At 43.8% G+C, this 24,317-nt stretch overlaps 1 protein-coding gene across 1 annotated transcript; it reads left to right on the plus strand.

The window, feature by feature from the left end:
- The first annotated feature begins 917 nt into the window (after positions 1-917).
- On the plus strand, positions 918-22,692 carry LOC133372709 (arylacetamide deacetylase-like 3). Its single transcript, XM_061601673.1, has 4 exons — positions 918-1,140; positions 10,155-10,371; positions 14,876-14,939; positions 21,381-22,692. Exons 1-4 carry the CDS (start codon positions 940-942, stop codon positions 22,153-22,155), a joined length of 1,257 nt encoding a protein of 418 aa, XP_061457657.1. The 5' UTR covers positions 918-939; the 3' UTR covers positions 22,156-22,692.
- The last annotated feature ends 1,625 nt before the right edge of the window (positions 22,693-24,317 follow it).

Below are 24,317 nucleotides of genomic sequence, written 5' to 3' on the forward strand. Positions count from 1 at the left end.
AGGAAGGGATGTCGGGCTTCTAGTCTGTATGTGAAAAGCCGAGTGCTGTTGGAAGGACAAAAGAGAATGGGTCTTTTCAACACTTTTAGCACACGAGATGCAATGGTTTCATGGAGTTGGCTGAGTCTTTCCCAGCCTGGTACGCTCCAGATATTTGAGAGACCAACTCTCACATCTCATGCAGGCTGGCGACAATAGGAATTTGAGTCCTGTTTCCCAGGAATCATGTGTTCTCCATCTTGTGTCCCATGATGGAACAAAAAAGACAGATATAAAAGTGAGAAAATAAATAAATAAAATGAAAAGAAACATCTGGAAGAGTCCAGGCCAGGGAAGGCCTGTTTGGCTTGTTGCAGATCCTGTTTAACAGTGGCGACCTTGCTTCACCCAGAACTTGAATCTCATGTCTTTGTTACCTGGTGCGGGCCAAACTATTTCAAGCTTTGTGGTTCAGATGCGATGTTAACAGAGATTGAAACTTTGCCTCAGTCCTTCTTGATCAGCCGCAAAGATGGAGGAGATGGGTGGAGTGGAAGGTACTGAAATGCAAAATGAAATGCAAAAGTCAGATCACATTTATGTGCAATCCCCTCCCACTTAGGGTGAACTCAGTCCTCTTCCTCACCTTCCCACCTATGTATGGAGTTGTTCAATACACTTGAGAGTTAAAAATGAAAGGAAAGAGAAAAAAGTGGTGGCAGAAGTCAGTGTATATATCTCAGTCATCTGGACGCCAAAACTCATGAATGAGGCATAAGCTTCTAAGAACTGGCATCTCTCAGCAAAATTTCATTCATGAGTCAAGAACATCTTGCAGTGCCTAACCTCTTGCTCCTAATCTGATTCTTAGTTAATATGTTTGCTCTTACAACAGACTTAGAGTTTATTAGGGAGACGCCACTGAAGTAGAATATCAGAAGCCACTGGTGTCAGAAGAGGATGCTGCCCTTCTTAGCTCAGAGGGCGGCACTCGGCGAAGCTCTGTTGAACCTGCTCCTGTATCTGAGCATTTTCATCCCATTCTTGGCACTGGCTTGGACACTTTATTACCATGTCACCAGGACCCACATACCTCCAGGAATCAGACAGGGTGCAAAACTACATGTTATGACTCTTTTTGGGAATCCTACGTTTGTGCTGGTGAGTGTCCCTGTTTCTTTTATGATCAATCCCCTCTCTCAATGATTAATTTGCATGACATATAGACTGCATGGAGAGCCTGTTCAAACATGCATCAGAGAAAAAGGAAGCATCCCTAGTAGTTGCACCCACATACAAGCTGGAGCCATGGGACCAATTAGTTTCTTGTGGATTGCTTGGATTGTACATATATTTTGTTCTTCTTTTTTGACTTGAAATAGATATATGATAGCTGTGGGTCGTATTCAGCTAAATCCTACTCATAGTTGACCCACTGAAATGAGTGGATCTTACCTAGTCATGTTCATTAACTTCAATGGGCCTACACTGTGCAGTAAGAGCATTGCATGGAAGCCATCGATTATACATTTTGTAAAGTTGTTCATTTGCTTTGCATTTGCACACCTCTTATCATAATCCAGTTTTGCATGTTGGTTCCTGAAATCAAGGAGCTGGTTTTTGTCTATGTTTGGATATAAATGGATGCTATTTTTGAATCAAGGTGATGGACTGAACCTCTCAAAAGTACTCTGACGTTTTTGTTCTTTAGAATTCCTGAGCAATGCCAGGTACAATGCTTCTTTTTAGATAGATAGATAGATAGATAGATAGATAGATAGATAGATAGATAGATAGATAGATAGATAGATAGATAGATAGATAGATAGATAGATAGATAGATAGATAGATAGATAGATAGATAGATAGATAGATAGATAGATAGATAGATAGATAGATAGATAGATAGATAGATAGATAGATAGATATCCAGCAGGAGCCCAGGGTGGCAAACAAAAGCACTAAAAACACTTTAAAACATCATAAAAACAGACCTTAAAATACATTAAAACAAAACAACTTTACAAATATTTTTTGAAAAAGCTTTAAAGGCATCTTTAATAAAAAGGGTTAAAATATTGTTTTTTAAAAAAGGTGTTTTTTTTAAAAAAAAACAACATATTAAGAAGCAATTCCAACAGAGACGCTTAGGTCTCGACTTAAAAATTTTGTTGAAAGAGGAAAGTTTTCAACAGGCGCCAAAAAGATAACAGGGATGGCGCCTGCCTAATATTTAAGGGGAGGGAATTCCACAGGGTACGTGTCACCATACTTAAAGGTCCATTTCCTATTTTGTTGTACAGAACGGACCTCCTGATAAGATGGTATCTGCAGGAGGCCCTCACCTGCAGAGCTCAGTGATCGACTGGGTACATAGGGGGTAAGACAGTCTTTCAGGTTTCTAGGATGAATAATGAGAGAAATATTATGTTCCAGGTTAGATTCTCTCTAGAAACAGAAGTAACACAGGAAAGAAGCAAAGTAAGAACTCCAACAAACCTACAAAAATGTAATTCTCTGTCTTTGGAGATGGCAGATGTTGCCACCACTCACCATATGCTCAGAGGCACATGTTATCAAATTCCTCCAAGCTACACAGGAAGTGGATTGGACTGTGAAAGACCAACCCAAATTGTGATTGCATTTTTACAAATTTGTATTTTATCATTATTTGGACTGCCTTTGAGTCAATTTCAGCTTATGGCGACCCTATCAACAGGGTTTTCATTGTTAATGGTATTCAGAGGGGATTTACCATTGCCTTCCTCTGAGGCTGAGAGGCAGTGACTGGCCCAAGGTCACCCAGTGAGCTTCAAGGCTGTGTGGGGATTCAAACCCTGGTCTTCCAGGTCATAGTCCAACACCTTAACAATAGCTCAGAGAGGAGGTCAGGTCTCCTGCTCCCCTGGTGCATTCATGATAGCTGCCCAATATCCCTGCTTTTTAAAGTTTGATAGAAATATCTGTGGGCTTTAGGTACATTCTTAAACTGCAAGGTTTCTTGCCTATTAGTGAATATTCTCATTTTTGCAAAGCCGTTTTCCATAGTATAATGCATTCAGTGTTATATCATATCATGCATTATTTCCCCTAATGTATGCATTCTATGGCCATTTTACGCTAGTGTAGGCATTTCTGTGCATATTACTTGGCTAGAGATCTTGGAGAACTCACAAACCTTGGAGTAGTGCACATTTCAAAAGACGGCCATGTTTCAGTTTCCATTTTGTTTAAGAAAGTATGCCTTTGGCCTTTGATCGATTTGCCTTGAAATGAAAACTAAACTGAATTTCTCCCCATCAGTATTCTCAGTTCATTCACTGATAACGTTTTGCATACATCACGTCCATACAAGCAGGGGCGCATCAGACTGGCTTGTTCCACTGCAAAAAGCCTACGAAACATGTTCCTTCCAATTCCGAATTCTTCCCAATGTGAGGGAAATTGTTGGGGAGGGCATGCCCCCCAAAACTTGGAGGCTGGCAGGGTGTAGGACAGGGTAGTTGAACTATCTTTGTTTTTTCACACACACCCCTTAGAATTGCACCCTAAGTTAAAAAAAAGGATCCCACTGAACAATCTGCTGCTGTTGGATTTCTCAGTGGCTTTTGATACCATTGACCATACTATCCTCCTACCGTACCACCCTCCTAGTCTGTCTCCATGAGTTGGGAGCTGGTGGCACTGTGATAAATGCTCCACTCATGCTTTGGGGGATGGTCCCAGATCATGGCTACTTTCACACTGCCCTTTATTCTATTATTCCAACATTTTCTGAACTGGTCACTTGCGTGTGATATTTGACCTTTCACACGAGTAAAAGCTGGTCCCAGAAATCTAGTGGAATAGAGTGGAAGTTTAGCATGAATATTCATGATAGATAATACCAGAAAGAATCCATTTGCAAGCCTGGGAACCTAGAAGATTGTGGGAGATTTGCTCATGTGACAAGCATCCTGGCATGCAATGCAAGTTCAAGTTCAAGTTTCAAGTTTATTGTAGGGCCATAGGCCAACACAAGATACAATACCAAACATATAGTATATATTAGTAGTTAAAACAATGTTAAAATTATGTAGAATTTAAAAGTGTTACATTGTACCAAAATCTAGTAAACACTCACATGATAACAATCCAATAAGAATTCAATAAAGGCAGCTAACTTGTTTGTAATTCTGAGGCAAATTTGACTCTTAATTTTTGAACCACTAATGCAAAGAGAGAAACATTATGAGTGATCTCGGGGTTTGAATCGGAGAGTAGGAAGCATATTTTGTCTGCTTCCATACTCATCCCACCGATATCTAACCACTTCCGTAGCAATTTTGCTCTAGGAATCTGATATATTGGACAGTTTAAAATTAAGTGTGGAAGGTCCTCTGCTCCATTAAAACCGCAAATACATTTTCTTTGATCCTTAGGGATGTTAAATATTCTTCCCTCTCTTTCTGCGTTGGAGAGAGTAAAAAAACAAATTGCCGTAAATGCGTGTCTAAGGGGTACAGGTAGCGTCTGAAGAAGATAAGAGGAACAGATGTGGTCTTGCTTAAATCGCCAATACCAGGGAGCAGTTCGGCAATTTAAAAGGGACAAATGATCTAAATATTCGGAGTGTTGGAACATCTTTGCTCTTAGGCTTTTATGTGAATCTATTGAATTAAATTCTTGTATTGTTATATGATATCTGTGTAGTATGGCTTCAATGTTAACTCCCCAAATAGTTTGTGAATTTGGGTGATTTAAGCATAAATTTAGTAATTCCCTGTCTTTCTGTATCATGGAAGATCTTATAAATTTTAACAGTGTTAAGTGTATACAAGCACCTAATGCTGGTAAACCTGTCTCCGCGCAGAGCATTGCCGCGGGTGTTCCTTGGGGCTGCGACAAAAGGTGCCTCAAGAAATTAGTTTGAATTGTCTCAAGGGCCAGAACTGCTTTATTGTCCCATCCCCATATCGGTGCACCGTACAGGATCTGGGAAACTACTTTGGCCTCAAAGATTTTAAGGGCCGGGAGAATCAGATATCCACCGCTGGTGCGGAAGAATTTTAAAATTGCACCTACAGTTCTTGTTGCTAGTTGCTTGATCGATAGCCAGTGAGGTTTCCAGCAAAGGGTGTCCGAAAAAATCACCCCCAAATATTTAAAAGAGCGGCACTGCTCTAATTGATGATTTCCCATCGACCATTTATGGCTCACCGGTCTTTTCCCAAAGACTAGAACTTTTGTCTTATGGTAGTTTATATTAAGCCTCTCAAGTTTGCATAGAGCATGTAGTCTTCTCATCTGTTTTCTCAGACCGATAGGTATTAGAGAGAGGAGAACCATATCATCTGCATAAAATAATGCAGAGATCTTCCTGTGACCGACGGAGGGCGGAAAATATTGGGGATCCGATAAATCCGCAATAATGTTAGTTAAAAAAAGATTAAACAATAAAGGGGCAAGAGGGCACCCCTGCTTGACACCCCTCTCAACTGCAATTGGGGGCGTCAAATTCCCCTGTCGGTTTACTCTCACTTGAGCCACAGTATCTGTATATAAGGCTTTGATTAAATACAAAAGTCGGCAGTCTATTTTCATGTTGTATAGTTTTGTCCACAGCCTATGCCTATCCACAGAATCAAAAGCTGCGGCTAGATCTACAAATGCCGCATAGAGATGTCTGCTGGGGCCTGTTATGGTCTGGTTTGCCAAAAAGTTGAGAGTTTGGCAATGTTCTATTGCAGACCAATGCAGTCCACTCCTTTAGGCACGTGTCAGTTGTTGTTGTTGTTTCTGCCTGATGAAAATTGTACCTGTATTCTGGCATAGGGATGAATAGCAGCACTCCCTCCTTTCCCCACACACCCCTGTGGGTATGTGTTACGAAGGGACCTTGAGCTTCCTAATGAGCATAGCTCACTAGAAATCCAAGTTCCCCAAAAGACAGCAGCAGGATCTTTTGCTGGAGTTGCCCGCACGTCACCCCCCAGAGCATGTATTATTTTACCCTTAACCCAATGACACACACACTGAAAGTAAAATAAAGAGTGGTTTTATTAAGAGAAGAAAAAAGGGAAAATATTGCAGTTTACAATTGCAGTTAACAATGAGCAGCTTTCTAACTATGACTCATTCATTCAGCAACACTGGATAGACTAAAGCAAAGAGACTAACCCTATGAACACCTTCACATTAAGCTCACCCACACAGGGAGAAAAAAAGGAAAGAGAAAGGCTCAGAAGTTGCATATTCCAAGATAAAATCTTTTGCATCCGCCAGGACTTGGACTCCAATGTTACAGCAGTTGAATCATATGAGGTCTCCAGAACACAGCCTTGTCCTGATTTTTTGGATGAGTTTCAGTTGGTGCAGCTCGAGGACGTTGACAAGGTGCTTGGACAGGTGCGTGCAACCACTTCTGTGTTGGATCCTTGCCCCTCCTGACTAATAAAAGCTAGCAGGGATGGAACTGCCGGCTGGGCCAGGGAAGTGATTAACGCCTCATTGCGAGAGGGAGTGGTCCCTAACTGCCTGAAAGAGGCGGTAGTGAGACCGCTTCTGAAGAAATCTTCCCTGGACCCAGAAATTGTTAATAACTATAGGCCGGTAGCAAATGTTCCATTTCTGGGCAAGGTCCTAGAACGAGTGGTTGCGGACCAGCTCCAGACACTCTTGGATGAAACTGATTATCTGGATCCATTTCAATTGGGTTTCAGGCCTGGTTTTGGCACGGAGACAGCCTTGGTTGCCCTGTACGATGACCTTTGTCGGGAGAGAGACAGGGGGAGTGTAACTCTGTTGATTCTCCTTGGTCTCTCGGCGGCTTTTGATACCATCGACCATGGTATCCTCCTGGGGAGGCTCGCTGAGCTGGGAGTTGGAGGTACTGCGTGGCAGTGGTTTTCCTCCTACTTGGCGGGTCGTCTCCAGAAGGTAGTGCTTGGGGACCATTGCTCGATACCCTGGACCCTCCAGTATGGAGTTCCGCAGGGGTCAGTTCTGTCCCCCATGCTCTTTAACATCTACATGAAGCCGCTGGGTGCGGTCATCAGGAGTTTTGGAGTGCGTTGCCACCAGTATGCTGATGACACGCAGCTCTACTTCTCCTTTTCATCTTTTTCAGGTGAGGCTGTGAATGTGCTGAACCGATGTCTGGCTGCGACAATGGACTGGATGAGAGCTAACAAACTGAGGCTCAATCCAGACAAGACTGAGATGCTGTTAGTGGGTGGTTCTTCTGACCAGATGGTGGATGCTCAACCTGTCCTGGATGGGGTTGCACTCCCCCTGAAGGAACAGGTTCGTAGCTTGGGAGTACTTTTAGAACCATCCCTGTCACTTGAGGCTCAAGTAGCCTCGATGGCACGGAGTGCTTTCTACCAACTTCGGTTCGTGGCCCAGCTACGCCCCTATCTGGACAGGGATGACCTTGCTTCAGTTGTCCATGCTCTGGTAACCTCTAGACTAGATTGCTGCAATGCACTCTATGTGGGGCTGCCTTTGAAGACGGTTCGGAAACTGCAGCTTGTGCAAAATGCAGCAGCCAGATTGTTAACATGGACCAGGCGGTCCGAACATATAACACCGGTTCTGGCCCGCTTGCATTGGCTGCCTATATGTTTCCGGGCTCGATTCAAGGTGCTGGTTTTAACCTATAAAGCCTTACACGGCTTGGGACCACGATACTTGATGGAACGCCTCTCCCGATATGAACCTATCCGTACACTGTGCTCAACATCGAAGGCCCTTCTCCGGGTGCCTACGCAGAGGGAAGCCCGGAGGATGGTAACAAGAAAAAGGGCCTTCTCAGTGGTGGCCCCCGAATTATGGAACAATCTCCCTGATGAGGTACGCCTGGCGCCAACATTGTTGTCTTTTCGGCGCCAGGTTAAGACCTACCTCTTCTCCCAGGCATTCTAGCATTTTAGCATTTCAGTATTGTAGCATTTAGCATTTTAGTATTTTTAGTATTTCAGTATTTTAGTTTAGTATAGGTTTATTTGGAAATTTAATGAGTTATGTTTTAAATTGATCAATGTGTGGTTTTAAATTGTATGTTGATATTTTGATGTTGTGAACCGCCCAGAGAGCTTCGGCTATGGGGCGGTATAAAAATGTAATAAATAAATAAATAAATAAAATATACCTTTCCTGGAGAGTTGCTGCAAGACTAAGGCTGAGAGAGAGAGACTTTGGTATCTAGCCCAATGAGCAAAAGCTCCGCCCTTTGTAACCAGTGCCAGATTTGAAAGTTCTCACCCAAATCCATAGCTCTGAAATTGTCCCAAAGATGCTAGCGTGCGTTGGTAAGAAAAGCAGCGGTTGGAGCCCTCCAGAAGAGGAACTCCTCTCCCCTTCTCACTCCCCATGTTTTATACCTTTTCCTAACTAAACTGACCGCAAAGTAAACCCAATGTAAATGTCTCCAGGAGGATGTGGATGTGATAAATAAGAACAATGAAAGAATTTAGGATAATCCTGTCAGGGAATGTGTTGTTTTTCCAGAAACCATTCCCTGAGGGATTCCCAGATAACGGCTGCAATCCTGTCTCCTCCAAAGGCTTAGATTATCATAAACATTTCCTTTGTTTGAAAGGAGTGCCTATTCTTCCTGGGTGACAAATCCCAAATCTCCATAGTAGTCAGGAAGTCTATACCTTCAGGTATTGCAAGATATATACGCAGAGGTCACCGAGGGGCTGTTTCCCAGGAATATTTGAGTCCTCATAACAGTATGTGGCGTGTCTCCTGTGTAGGAACAGCTTCTCAAGGCCTTCCCACACACACGCTTGGGGAAAGCGAGATGTACTGTAGCTGCAGGTGAAGACGTATGTGAATCAAAACAAAGGCTGTATGAACTGCCTTGAAACTAGGGATGGTATCCAGAACTAGTCCTAGACCTATGGAATTGATGGACATAACTAAGTTAGGTCCATTAATTTCAATGAGTCTGTTCTGAGCTAGGGATATGCTAGAAGTTTAGCCAATTCAAATCTGGTACCATTTTTTCATTAATTCTCTTATTCTCTATCCTTTCGGATCGAATTTTGTGTTGCAATTTTCTGCAGCTATTTTCAAAAACAGATTATTTTTAAACGTTTGAAAGTGTTAAGTACAATAATAGTATCAATATTTTCTTTCAACTTGCTAACATTTTCTTTCAAAATATCAACAATTATCAGTATTTCCTTTCAAAATATCGATATTAATCTCAATATTTTTTGCAAGAGGGAAAATGGAATTGGTACAAGCAGTGGCTAGTGGACACTGAATGAACTTGAATCAATACCAGCCAGTCGGAATGATGGATCTTAAGAAAAACAACAACTGAACTTAAGTTGTTTTAAATCCTGACAAGGATCAACTTCCTCAAACAGCCATAACGAAAATAAATTTGGCAAAACTTGAACAAAACACAGCATTAGTCAAAAGCAAAGAGACAAAGAAAAGAGAGCAGAAAAATGTTTTTAAAATACCTGATGGGATAAAGGAAGGCTTTTAACACCCGTCTAACAAACTGTCAGAGAGGGAGCTGGTTCGATTGCCCTGATGACAGACGTTCAGAATCTCAATGTCAGTGAAGAAAAATCAACTCGTGAAGACTGTGATCATGTAAGCGTTATTGTGGGGACTGTCCAAAACTAGCAGAGACAACCTTGGGTGACATCGTGCGATGCGGGTCTGGGCCGTCCTCATCATGAGCTGATGTGAAGCAGCAGCGGATGGCATGGTGGGGCTGTGCCGCTCCCCTCCCCTCCCTCTGGTCCAGTCACTGCAGGTGGAGAGGGGGGGATGTGGTGGCAGCAAAGTGGGCGCAGTATGAACGTGATGGCAGGAGCACCAGGTTGGTTCCACCGGCATGGGGAGGTCAAGTGAGTGGTGCATCCCAGATTCCCCACCACACCATCCACTCCTGATGTGAAGCAGCTACTGCAGCCATGGAACTGTTTCAGCATTTCCTCACTGCTGATCTCCTTTTCTGTCTGTTTTCAGTATTGATGTATTGATTCATGACTCGCCTTTTATGTGTGCCTCAAGGCGCATGTAAAGACAGCAAGCTTTTTAAAACAGGCTTGGGGGCAGAGTGCTCTTTTTTGCTTCCAGTGTGAAAAGCTCTTATGTCTTGCATTGATGAGACGTGAATGTGAAGGGCTCCTTATTCTGTTCCCTTATGTCTTGCTCTAAAACAGGCACTGTTTCTGGAGAAAGTTGGCATCTGCCATAAGTATGTCATCTGGAGGCTTGCGATGAATGGAATACCACCTAGGGAGGACTCAAAGTTGATCATCAAGGATCTGCTTTTTGATGGGATTCCAGTAAGAATATATTGGCCTAAGGCATCACCTGCTAGAAACAGGAGAGGAATGCTCTATCTCCATGGAGGAGCTGGCTTATTTGGAAGCATCCGTAAGTTACATGGGAAGCTGCCTCATACTGGTCCATCTAGCTTAGTGCTGTCTGCACTGACTGGCAGTGGCTCTATAAGGTTACAGACTAGGGGCTCTCCCAGCCCTACCTGGAGATGCAGGGATGGAACCTGGGACCTTCTGCATGCAAAACAGATGCTTTGCCACTGAGTTACAGCCCTTTTCTTTGAAAGGAGCCTACATTCCTTCACTCAGTTTGCTTAGAAGCTTTTAGGACAGTGCTTCACCAAAAGGGTTCCTGATATGTTAGACAGGACGTCACAAACAATGGTTTCTACTTCCATCATGTTCAGCTCACCTTCAATCCACAATGCAGCATGGGATCCTGTTAATTTAAAAAATGGGGGAGCAATATTTGTTTGGAATTGAGAACAGCTCCATAGGAATATTGAGTTTAATAGCCAATGAACAATCCTAAAAAGAGAATCATAAAATTGTAGAGTTTGAAGGGGCCTATAAGGCCATCAAGTCCAACCCCCTGCTCAACACAGGAATCGAAATCAAAGCATACCCGACAGAGGGCTGTCCAGCTGCCTCTTGAAGGCCTCCAGTGTCGGAGAGCCCACTACCTCTCTAGGTCATTGGTTCCATTGTCATACCGCTATAAAGTTAAGAAGCTTTTCCTGGTGTTCAGTCAAAATCTGGCTTCCTGCAATGAGCCCTTTATGCCATGTCCTGCACTCTGGGATGATCAAGAAGAGATCCTGGCCCTCCTCTGTGTGACAAACTTTCATGTACTTGAAGAGTGCTGTCATATCTCCCCTCAGTCTCCTCTTCTCAACTCTAAACATGCCCAGTTTTTTTTTAAGTCTCTCCTCATAGGGTTTTGTTTCCAGTCCCCTTGCTTATTTATTTATTATTTATTTGTTTATTGTACTTATATACCGCCCCATAGCTGAAGCTCTCTGGGCGGTTTACAGTAACTAAAAACATTAAAACAAATATACAAATTTAAAAACACATCTTTTAAAAACAATTTAAAACAAGTGTATCTGCATTCTTCTTACAGTGCAGTGTCCAGAACTGGACGCAATACTCAGGATGAGGCCTAACCAGTGCCAAATAGAGAGGAACCAATACTTCACATGATTTGGAAAATATACTACAGCTAATGCAGTCTAAAATAGCCTTTGCCTTTTTTGCAGCCACATCACACTGTTGGCTCATATTCAGCTTATGATCAACAATAATCCCAAGATCCAAAAATAGGGACGCCTTTCAATCCTGACCCTTCTACTTCATGTTTCCCAGGTGGATCAAAGACCCTCTTTTGGGAGAAGACTGAGCCAAAGTAGGAATTGAGCACTTCAGCCTTTTCTTTGTCATCTGTTGTCATTTTGCCATCCTCATTGAGTAGCTGTGCCACCATCGCCTTTCTCTGTCTTTTACTATGGACATACCGGAAGAAACCATTTTTGTTGCTTTTAGCATCCCTCGCTAGCCTCAGCTCATTCTCAGCTTTAGCCTTCCTGACGCCATCCCTGCAATTCCGTGATACCTGCCTGTACTCTTCCTTTGTGGCCTGGCCTTCTTTCCACTTCCTGTATGTGTCCTTTTTTGTTTTCAGGTCATCTCTAAGCTTCTTGTGAAGCCACATTGGCTTCTTCTGCTGTTTCCCCCCTTTTTTCCTTGTTGGAATTGCTTGCCATTGCGCTTTTAGAATTTCCTTTTTTAGAAATTCCCACCCATCTTGGACTCCTTTTCTCATTATGGTTGCTTGCCACGGAACCTTATCTGCCATTGTTCTGAATTTATTAAAATCTGCTTTCCTCAAGTCCAGGATCAACAGATGGTACTCTCAGCATTTGCTTCTGTTAAAATCAAGAATTCAAGTATGGTGTGGTCACTTTCCCCCAGAGCTCCCGTAACTGCAACTTCATCCACCAAGTTATCTCTTTGGTTCGAATCAAGTCCAGGATAGCTGATCCTCTGGTTGCTTCCTCCACTTTCTGTAGGAGAAAGTTATCTCCAACACAAGTCAGGAATTTTTTTGGCCATTTAAGCATTGCCATTTTGCCAACAGCACATAGTTTAACTGAAAAGTGTCTTACTTTGGTTCAGAAGTTGCTTGTCACAGTTGCTTCTCTGCTCCAAGAAAACTGGTGTTGCCATATCCTCGTCCTTTCAAAGAAACTTTTCAACATTGCAGTATTATCAGTGGCTGGGCACCCAAATGTCTTACCTTATTTGAGAAAGGGCCACGGCTGTCACAATTTCTAATATAGGTTCATGCCACAATAATGGGGCATTACTTGGATGTCCCATTGAATTCCATGGGGATTTCTCAACTCAAGTACGTGCACGACTGCAGATTAAATTGGTTAATCTTACAGGGGCCACACAGGGGTTAACAAGGGACCCCATGAATTTTCAGGTCTATGGGAAAAGATTATTCCCCTCCCCAACTTATTCACATCTACGTCTTGTTTTTTCCAGAGTGTAGAATAAGGTGGAGGCATATTAAATGGACTAAGACCTGGGAGAGCAGGGTTAAAATCAGCCACGAAACTTGCTGAGTGATCTTGGTCTCTCAGCCTAACCTACCTCACAGGATAATGTGATGATAACCTGGGGGAAATTAGACCCATCAATGCCACCTGAACTCCTTGGAGGAAACGTGGAATGGATATAAATGTAACACAGATAAATGAGGAATAATTCACTAATAGGCAAAAAAACTTGCAGTTTAAGAAAGTACCTATGTTGATGTTATGTGCCTTCAAGTTGATTATGACTTATGGCGACCCTATGAATCAGTGACCTCCAAAAGCATCTGTCATGAACCACCCTGTTCAAATCTTGCAAGTTCAGGTCTGTGGCTTCCTTTATGGAATCAATCCATCTCTTGTTTGGCCTTCCTCTTTTTCTACTCCCTTCTGTTTTTCCCAGCATTATGGTCTTTTCTAGGGAATCATGTCTTCTCATTAGGTGTCCAAAGTATGATAACCTCAGTTTGTCATTTTAGCTTCTAGTGACAGTTGTGGCTTAATTTGTTCTAACACCCAATTATTGGTCTTTTTCGCAGTCCATAGTATGCACAAAGCTCTCCTCCAGCACTACATTTCAAATGAGTTGATTTTTCTCTTATCTGCTTTTTTCACTGTCCAACTTTCACATCCATACATAGAGATTGGGAATATCATGGTCTGAATGATCCTGACTTTGGTGTTCAGTGATATATCTTTGCATTTGAGGACTTTTTCTAGTTCTCTCATAGCTGCCCTCCCCAGTCCTAGCCTTCTTCAGATTTCTTGACTATTGCCTCCATTTTCGTTAATGATTGTGCCAAGGTATTGATAATCCTTGACAAATACAATGTCCTCATTGTCAACTTTAAAGTTACAAAAATCTGCTGTTGTCCTTACTTTCGTCTTTTTGACGTTCAGCTGTAGTCCTGCTTTTGTACTTTCCTCTTTAACTTTCATCAGCATTCATTTCAAATCATTACTGGTTTCTGCTAATATTATGGTATCGTCTGCATATCTTAAATTATTGATATTTCTCCCTCCAATTTTCACACCTCCTTCATCTTGGTCCAATCCCGCTTTCCGTATGATATGTTCTGCGTACAGATTGAACAAATAGGGTGATAAAATACACCCCTGCCTCACATCCTTTTCTATTGGGAACCAATCAGTTTCTCCACATTCTGTCCTTACAGTAGCCTCTTGTGCAGCGTATAGGTTGCGCATCAGGACAATCAGGTGCTGTGGCACCCCCATTTCTTTTAAAGCATTCCATAGTTTTTCATGATCTACACAGTCAAAGGCTTCAGATATTTCTATCAAACTTTAAAAAGCAGGGAAATTGGGCAGCTATAGTGAATGTACCAGGGGAGCAGGAGTCCTGACCTCCTCTCTGAGATATTCTTTCACAGTTCAATCCACTTCCTGTGTACCTTGGAAGAATTTGGTGACAGGCAGCCCCACTAGTCCTATACTGAGGCTACAACTGGTCTCAGGACAACAGGAGGCAGGGTTGAAAAGCTGAGGCTCCTACTATCTTTTGCCATAGCTATACTTTTGGATTATGGTTGGCTGAGTGGTGCAGAGACCTGACTGGCCAGAGAACAGGAGATTGACATAAATGCCTTCACAAGTCTCTCTAAGTTCATAGAAGTATAATATGTCTGTGGTACTAGAATTGGTAGAAAAGTGTTTTTAGAAACTCAATGTCAGCAATGCCAACACTTGTGCTCTGGCATAGCGGTCAGATCTTTCAGAAGGCTAAGGCTGCAATCCAGTCCATGTCTACTCAGAAGTAAGCTCCACTGAGTTCAATGGGACTTAATCCCAGGTAAGTGTGTCTTGGATTGCAGCCTTAATACACATTCACCATAAAACCTGCAGAAGTGATCCTCCTAAATTTGCTGTATGCCAATGAAGTATTAAACTGGGAGGGAGGGGAAGGCATTTTCATTCTATGCCGCTTAATTGAAATGGTCTTTTCAGTGGTCTCCTTTTGGTGACACTTATGTTTTTCAGGCGCATATGAAAGGGTGTGCCGCTACATTGCCCGAGAGAGTGACACCGTGGTTGTGAGTGTTGAGTAAGTACTGTAATTTGCTTATTACTATTTAGAAGATTTATAAACCACTTGATCTAAAAAGCTCTCTAAGAAATGTGCATTTAATACTAGAGATCAAATCCTAAATCCACAATCCAATTAAAAACAAATATACATAAAAATATTGTCATTAAAAATATACATGGCTATAATGCAAAGAGATGTTGGCAGAAATGATATTCTACCAGGGGTGTAGTTGTCTAGGGTCTCAGGGGTCTTAAACCTCAATACACATTTTTTGGGAGCCATGTCCCTACTGTATGTCTCCAGCATCCTATGAACCAATCAGAATGAAAGGGGAGTGAGTTAGCCACTGAGAAGAGTCTTCTAACTGGCTCCTTATCACTTCCTGCTGACTGGAGCCAAGCAGAGTGAACAGAATTCCTGATTGTTCCTACTTCAAAAAGCCAAGTTGTAGAGAGTGTGAGGGTGTGGCTGGGACTATTATGAAGAGACCCTGCACTTCTGCATTTACCACTACACTACTGTATTCTGCTGGCCCTGGGCTCCTACTGGGGACTATTCAAGGCAAGATGGCGACGAGGGAGGCTGCCTGGTTCCGAGCGTTGCGGCTGGTACGATAGTTTTGAAATCTTATGGTCATCTTACAACTTTCAAACTCAATCCAAACTGCTTTGAAAGCTGCAGTTTGTCTGGTGGGAAAAAGTCAGTGGTAAAAGGCCTTTGAGAACACCGGCTTTACTAACTTTATCTGCATCACCTTCCTCCCACGGCTCCCACACGCTGTGCTCAATCACAGCTATAACCCTTCTAAAACTAGGGAGTGCAGATGGAGATACCTGGACTATAAACTGTAAATATTCCCTTCGGAAACATTTTTAATTGCGCTGTCTGGTTCCTCCAGCCCTCCTGTATTTCGATGGTTGTCCATCTTAATTTGGGTCCGCTTATCCTGGAGTTTGACTAGCTTGCCCAAGATCTTACACCTTTTAGATAATCTAGAGCACTGGGAAGAAGATGAACACGTCTTATCTCCTATGCAGCCTGGCTTTCGCAAGGGCTTCAGTACAATTGACCAGTGCTTTGTCCTGAACTATCTGATCCAAAAAAAAGGTACACAATGCACCAAGAAAACTATACGTCGCATTTGTTGATTTATCATCAGCTTTTGATTCCATAGACAGACAGCGACTATGGGGAAAATTAGAGGCCAGCGCAATTGACAGACGTCTTCTATTTCTCATACAGCAGCTTTATTCCAACACAGATATCAGGATCAGAGTTGGTAGGGCAGGCTATCTCTCTGACTCAATCCCCACCTCGAGGGGTGTCAAACAAGGCTGCATCCTGGCCCCGATCTTATTCAACCTTTACATAAATGATATTACGCAGGAAGTCTTCGATCCCTCCTTTTAACCTCCTGCTGTTGGAGGACAGAAGACTCCAGTATTGCTTTATGTGGATGACATGGCCCTCATTTCACTAACCTGTGTGGGGCTGAGAAGACTGCTCACTAAATTTGGAAGGTATTGCAAGAACGAAGGATTATCTGTTAACTATAAAAAGACCAAAGTAGTTGTTTTTGTTAAGAGGCATGAGCAGCACAACTGGATGCTGGATGGCCATAGGCTAGAAGAATGCCGCTCATTTAAATACTTGGGTATCCACTTTTCTGAAAATGCTCTGTGGTGTACCCATTTAGAGGCACTAACATCCTCAGCTGCCCATTTATTAGGGCCTAGAAAGAAACTTTACCATACTGAGGGTCATCGCCTAATAGAACCAACGTTAAAAGGTTTTGCAGCCAAGATCGTGTCCCAACTTTTGTATAGAGCAGCAATTTGGGGTGTGCAATGCAGAGACCAACTCGACATAATCCAAAACAAGTTTCTGCACCTGCTCCTGTCCGTAGCACATAGCACACCTGGCGCCCTTCTAAGGAGTGAAGCAGGCCTTCCACCTCTCAAAGCACGCATACACAAATCCATCTTAATATACTGGAAAAAGCTATCAACGATGCCAGAACACCACCTAGCCAAAAGATGTTTCCTGGAGCTACAGAATCGGGATGGCTGGTACAACGTAGCAGACGTCTGATGCTTAGCTACTCGATCTCCCCTGCCACGTTAACCCAGGACATATCTGAAAGCACGATCAGGGACTTTGTCCACGACAAAGATGCCCCAAAAGACCTTGAATATCTAAAAAAAATGTAAATCGGCCATCTGGTTTGGTAAAATTAAGCTAGATCATGAAAGGGCCTCCTATCTGCAGGAGTTAACCTTTTTTCCCATAAGAAGTGCCTTTACCCGACTCAGATTCCAGTTGATGCCCACTGAATATCTGGTTGGCAGATATTCAAACAAACCACTAGAAGATCGACTGTGCATATGTGGATCAGGTCAAACAGAAGGCATGGAGCAACATATATTACACTGCACTCTATACGACACACCAAGGCTGAAGTTCATCTTTCCCTTTCAGTCTTTATTAGAAGGCCAGTCAGATGAACTTAAGGTAAGATGGCTACTGGCAAACAAAGACAAATTCGACACCTACAGGGTAGCTCCGTTTGCATTAGCTGCAACGAAGACAAGAATGGCTTTCCTAAAACACACGAGTCCTACCAACAAAGGGCACATTTTAATCTTAATATATGGGGAAAAATGAAATAAATATCAACATTTCTACAATCATTTTAATTAGTTTTTGAAAACTCAGGGTTTTATCTATGCATCATGGGATAGATTCCTAATGTCCCATAAATGTTTTACTTGTATGTTTTACCAGATGTTTTGTATTGATACTTGCATTGTAATGGTCATTGGCTAAAAACAATAAATTATCTTTTGGTCCCTTGTTACTGCTGCCTTAACATCCTCCAATCCTATCCCCTGCAACATTCCCGCTAACATCTGGGAACAGCATTTTGCTGGGCTGTTTGAGGCCTCAAGTAACCATCTTTCGACCCGTCCACCTACCGCGGACCGCACAGTCCTTCCACCCTGGCTGCCTGTCACATAGAGCGAGATAAAGTCTCTGATTCGTGCCCTGAAACCCAGCAAGGCTCCGGGTCCCGATGCGATCACCCTGATGCTATCCGTCCTAGCCTGGTGGGCCCCCCTATTGGCTAACCTATTTACCCTGTGGCCTGGCTCGAGGCCATCATTATTCCAATCTTCAAGAAAGGAGCCAGAGACGACCCCTCCAATTACAGACCCATTAGCCTTTTATCGGTCGTGGGCAAACTGTACGCCAGCTATCTAAATTCCAAACTGATCTGCTGGCTTGAGGAGGAGAATGTTCTGGGTTGGGAACAGGCTGGTTTCAGAAAAGGTAGATCCACCCTCGACCATTGTAGACTACTAAATCACACGGCAGAAAAATATATGAGCCTCTTGGGAAATGGCCTGTTTGTTGCTTTTGTCGACCTCAAATCTGCATTTGATGCCATTCCAAGAGATAAACTTTGGGCCAAACTTTCTCAAACTAACATGGACAGGAGACTCCTCTACCTCATTTATCGCCTTCATCAAACCACATCCCTCTGAGTTCATTGTGGTGCCGATGGGACTTTAACAAACCCTATCTCCGCCTCCAAAGGGGTCAGACAGGGCTGTATCCTAGCCCCTGTACTCTTCAACCTCTTCTTAAATGATCTCAGTACATGTTGTTGTTCTCCCGCCTTCCATCCCTCCAAGGTGGCCGATCAAAATTGTCCTCTGCTGTTATACACTGATGATGCCGCCCTCCTGTCTCTGTCCAAAATAGGACTGAAACAGCTTTTCCGTGCCTTTATAGCCTACTGTGCCACAAACTCTGTGCCACGCTGTGGCTTCTCAGTAGACTTTCTATCCTCATTAGAGTCTGAAGCAGCCAAACGGACCATCGAGACCTGGATTAAAGACATCTACCTCCAAAGCTCATTGTCAAATGCTGCCAAGACTTGCTCCCCAACCCATTCTGATTTAAGCTTCACATTCCCTAACCCCGCCCCTTATCTGGAAAATGTGACTATGCCCAAGCCTTCTCTAGGGCCCGATTCAACTGCCTCCTCTCCTCACTTTTAGTAGGCCGCTACCAGGGCACACACCCCGAACGCCACTTATGTCCCTGCAGGAATGCAGACGTCGAGTCACTGTCCCATATTTTCTTTGTTTGTTCCTTCTACAACGCTGAACGCTCTAGGTATCTAAACCCCATTATAAAAAATTTCCCTGGCAGGCCCACAGACTGTTTACTGAAACATCTTCTGGCCGGTATCGACAAGTCAACAACCCTATCTGCTGCTAAGATCATTTTCGCCGCCCAAACCATACGTAAGAAGATCTTTCTTAGTTAACAATGCTCTGTTTTAACTTCCACGAGCTTTGCCAGCTCTATTTTATAATCCATGGTTTTTACTACCTGTAAAATCAATTGTATATTGGGTCTATGACCGCATGATAAAATTTGATTTGATTTAGTTTGAATAAATTATCTATCTACTGTATTCTACTGTATGCCAATCCGCCACGACCTTTCCCACAATACCTCATTTCATTCCTCTCCCCCATCCCAGCAAACAAATCTGGGGCACTTTTGGGAATCCAGATTAGCAGAGGGGTTCCTCTTAGTAATTCCACCACCTTCAGAGGAGTGGGGGTTGGGGATTCACAGCCTGGGTAAGGATGGTGCTACCTTTCAGGTTCTGTTTCATTCATTCATTCATTCATTCATTTATATCCTGCCCTTCTTCCTAGAGGGAATCAATCATAGATTCAGTTTTCCACATTTCAGCAGCAATTTGTTAATTCTCTCCCCAAAAAAACCCTCAAGAAAATTCATTAGCATCGTAATGTCCATTTTCCCCTAATGAACACAGGTTTGTATGTAGCTTAGACTAATGTACACAGTTTTGCAAACGTTCCCCTAATATCATGCATTTTTCTATGTTATTTTCACTAATATATTCCAGTTTAGGCACATTTCCCCCTAATATCATACATTTTCATAAATGTTGTTGGGTTGCAGAACTACATCACAAATTTCAGGTACGTGCGAATTTGGAAGGATGGCTGTGTTTCCGTTTCCGTATTGTTTTGGAAAGTGTGAATGTGATTGATTTGCCTTTAAATGCCAACTAGATCTAACGTCTCCCCCATCCCTAAGCCTGTGAGAGAGCATGCTCTATGGCAGGCCCAACGTGATGGAACTCCCCTCTGCAGAGGTGCGTCTGGCACCGTCATTGTGGAGTTTCCATCATATGTTGAAGAGACACCCTGGCCTTTGAGCCCTGAGATGCATGTGGAGGCTGTAACTCCACAGGGTGCTAGCCCTGGGGTGAGATTTCCTGTCAGTTCGATGGTTAGAGACAGTTACTTCCTGAATCCCAATCAGATGAGGCTTTATGGCTAGGCTCTCTGTTTATGTCCCCTTTGAGGGCTCATCCCCTTGGTATCCTCTTGTAGTTAACATTTCACATCTTAGGGCGCAATCCAGCTGGGAGGAAGGGCGGGATATAAATAAAATAATAAATAAATATTTACACTGGGCAGAGGGGCGTTGGATATGACGGATCTTTGGTGAGCCAGCATGGTCTGAGCTCTGTCAGGCTCCACCGGCAGAAGCTCCTCCGCTGTGGTGGAGCTGGGAGTCCACCAGGGAAGACCAGCCCGGTAGAGTGTTGCTGGTGGAGTTCAGCGGAGGGCCCCAAAAAGCGGCATTTGGGAGCGTGTCAGAGGAGGAGCCGGGGGAGACTTATGCAACATCCAACTCCCATTCGGAGCACTCCTGCTGGTCCCCATCCGGGCCAAATTATGCCGTGTAAAAGGTCAGTCTGAGAAAATACTTCTAATGGAAGTCAGTGGGGTGTGCTTACATGCTGGTAGGGGCATCTGTGAGAGCCAGCATTCTCTTTTTGCTTATGCCTGCAACTCCAATAGAGCTGACATTCCACTGGCCCAAATTCTTCCAAGCTACACAGCAAGTGGATTGGACTGTGAAAGACCAACCCAAATTGTGTTTGCATTTTGACAACTTTGTAGGGCAGTACAATATCTCAGAGAGGAGGTCAGGTCTCCTGCTCCCCTGGTGCATTCACTATAGCTGCCCAATTTCCCTGCTTTTTAAAGTTTGGTAGAAATATCTGTGGGCTATAGGTACATTCTTAAGCCGCAAGGTTTTTTTGCCTATTAGTGAATTATACTCAGGGTAGACCCATTGAGGTGAATGGCCAGCTTACTTATACAAAGGTAACACTTCCATTTCTTGTTCCACACACTTTTGTTTCTGGCCCTCTGGCCCACATCCCCTGGCCTGTGGATCCCAGAAGGCTGCCCAGAAGGAATGCAGTCCTAGGGGTTCTCCATGCTTGCAATATAAATTAAATTAAATAAATAAATAAATAGACCATTCAGGAAATGCCCTTCTGCTATAGAACATGAAATGACAACTGCAGACTATATCTCGCTTTTGCTTTAGATTCCGTTTAGCTCCTGAGCATCTGTACCCAGTCCCAGTACTCGACTGCTGCACTGCTGCAATACACTTTTTGAAGAATGCAAAGGAATATGGAGTGGACCCCAACCGCATTGCCATTGGTGGGGACAGTAGCGGAGGAACATTTGCTGCTGTTGTTTGTCAAGAGCTGGTGACCAGAGTGGACCTTCCAAGAATGCGAGCACAGATCATGGTCTACCCCTTCCTGCAAGCAGTGGACTTCAATTTGCCTTCCCATCAGCAAAACCATTCAGTTCCCATGTTGTTCAGGAAACGGGCTATCCAATTTGGTTTCGCATATCTCACTGGGAAGACTATCAATGTGGAAGGGATTCTAGAGAATGCCCATGTTCCTAGGGATATGTGGGTGAAGTACAGAAAATGGATTAGTGCCGATAACCTTCCAGAAGAATTTAAGGCCAGGGGCTATGTCTCAAAAGTGCCTGTTTCATTTTCACAAAAGCTTTATGAACTTGTCAAACCGGCTTTTGACCCAAGATTCGTCCCGCTTTTGGCAGAAGATGCGATTATCTGCCAGCTCCCCGAGACATTCATTTCGACCTGTGAGCATGATGTTCTGCGGGACGATGGTCTGTTGTACAAGAAGCGGCTAGAGGACAATGGTGTGCCAGTGACATGGCATCATGTTCAGGATGGGTTCCATGGAGTAGCATTCTTCATTGATCATGCGCTACTTGAATTTCCAGGCACACGGGACTGTATGGAGCATGTAGCACAGTTCTTAAAAGGGCTGTAGAGATAAATGACCCACTTTCATTAGCAGTGCTAGTCTTCCACTTCAGTGGAGGGATATATTACTCCGATATGAATAACTTGAACAGTCTCAAAGAAAGGGCTGCCTTCAGTGTTAGCCCCGCTCAGAGCAGAGCCACTGAAATGAATGAACACAGCAAACCTATGTACATTAATTTCAACTTACTCGGATACAACCCAAATCCTTTCTCTCTCTCAAGGATGAATGAACTCGTGGCAGTCTTTACGTTCTTGGACTACTACTCCCATCAGTCCTGACAGTTGGCCATGGTGGCTGAGGATGTTGGGAGTTGGAGGGCCCAGAGCTTGGAAAAGTTACTTTTTTGAACTACAACTCCCATCAGCCCCAGCCAGTAGGGCCACTGGATTGGGCTGGTGGGAGTTGTAGTTCAAAAAAGTAACTTTCCCAAGCTCTGGGAGGGCCACAAGTTCCCCATCTCTAAATACTGTGTAAATGTTGATATTCAATTACGAACATGCTTTATAACAGTTCTTAATAAAGCAACACTAACATGGTCAATATGGTGAATCAAGGGGGGTACTGGGAACAGCTGTTCCTTATGTAATCTGTAACATCCTCAGACATCTGGAGGGTTTGTGCCTGGCATTGGTGAACGGGGCCAGCTAGGGATTTATTTGGTATGTTGCCTGGCATGCTACCCAACAGCCTCCCCGCCTGAGTTGCCTTGGACATAGTATGGAGATCCCCAGGCTTGTAGTACTGCAGGATTTTTCACATCCATGTTGAGGCTGCCAGGCCTGGGGCAGCTCAGGACTCCATGGCCTCCATGACAGCCATGGGACTGTCCCAACATGTCATCAGCCCAAGGGATGTGGCCCACCACACCTTGGACCTGGTTTTCTTGGTGGGGCAAGAAGAGGAAAATCTGGAGGTCGGGGATCTTACTTAGAAGTAGTACATCCAGGGTCTCAGGGGATCCTAGAACTCTTACTTTTTTGGGAGCCAGGTCCCTAAGTCTCCAGTTTCTTATGAGCCAATCAGCATGAAATGGGAGTGTGTTAGCCACTGAGAAGAGTCTTCTAACTTGCTCCTTGTCATTTCCTGCTGACTGGAGACAATCAGAGTGAACGGAATTCCTGTTCATTCCTACTTCAAAAAGCCAAGTTGTAGAGAGTGAGAGGGTGTGGCTGTGACTATGGAGGAGGGACCCTGCACTTCTCAAATTGCCACTACTCTACTGATCTTACCATCATTCCCTCCACCCCCCAGAATGCACTAACCACCCCATTCCCCCCATTAATCCATTAGATCAGGGAATGGGCATTTTTTTTGCTCCCACCCCATGGTCCAACATTTACCGATGGGTGGGTCAACCCTCCTGTGAATTACATGACATCCTGTCAAAATCCCACCAGCGGAGGTTGAAAGAGCTAGGGTGGAAAGCCTTGCAGAAACCTCCCTGTGCTGATCCTGTCAACTTTTCCGATCCTCCCCGGCTTCTCATTTGTGCTCCTGATGTCAGAGGTGCAAAGGAGAAGGGCAGGGAGGATTGCTTGCCTGGGCCCCCAACCCACCTCTGTATCTCTCCTCCGCCACCTCCAATGCTGCTGAGGTTGAAATAGGGCCATTAGTGTGAGATGGGCAGCAGCATCAAAGTAAGACAGTTGCTGGGAAGCTGCCCCAGCCTGTCCTTACTGTTGGCCTGTGGCTTGCCTGGGCTGGCTGCATGCCTTCTGGCCTCCATCTCCTTGTTTTGATTCCCTCCTCACTGCTGTGATGTCCCGGCCACTCTCAGACTCTTGTCAATGGCCAAGAGAACTACAGCATGACGACAGTCTTACACAAATATATAATTTGCATAAAATCCATATAAAATATGGACTGGGATGGATTGGAAAGGATGGAAAAGAACAGAAAGGAAAGAAACAGGTAGGAAGGCTGGGTTAGGACAAACAGGAGACAAGTTGCGTCAAAACGCCACCAACCAACTCTTCGTAACATTCAGAGGACTAGCCAAAGAGTGAGACAAAGAGGCACTGGGAGAAATGTTTTATGGGACCAGCATCCCCACAAGCAGAGCTTGGAAGATTACTTTTAAAAAGTAATAAATTACAGTTACAGTTACATGGCTCAAAAAAGTAGTAATTACCGTAACAATTACAATTGCTCTGAAAGTAACTGAT

This window comes from Rhineura floridana, chromosome 18 (assembly GCF_030035675.1).
Source record: "Rhineura floridana isolate rRhiFlo1 chromosome 18, rRhiFlo1.hap2, whole genome shotgun sequence".
Taxonomy (NCBI): domain Eukaryota; kingdom Metazoa; phylum Chordata; class Lepidosauria; order Squamata; family Rhineuridae; genus Rhineura; species Rhineura floridana.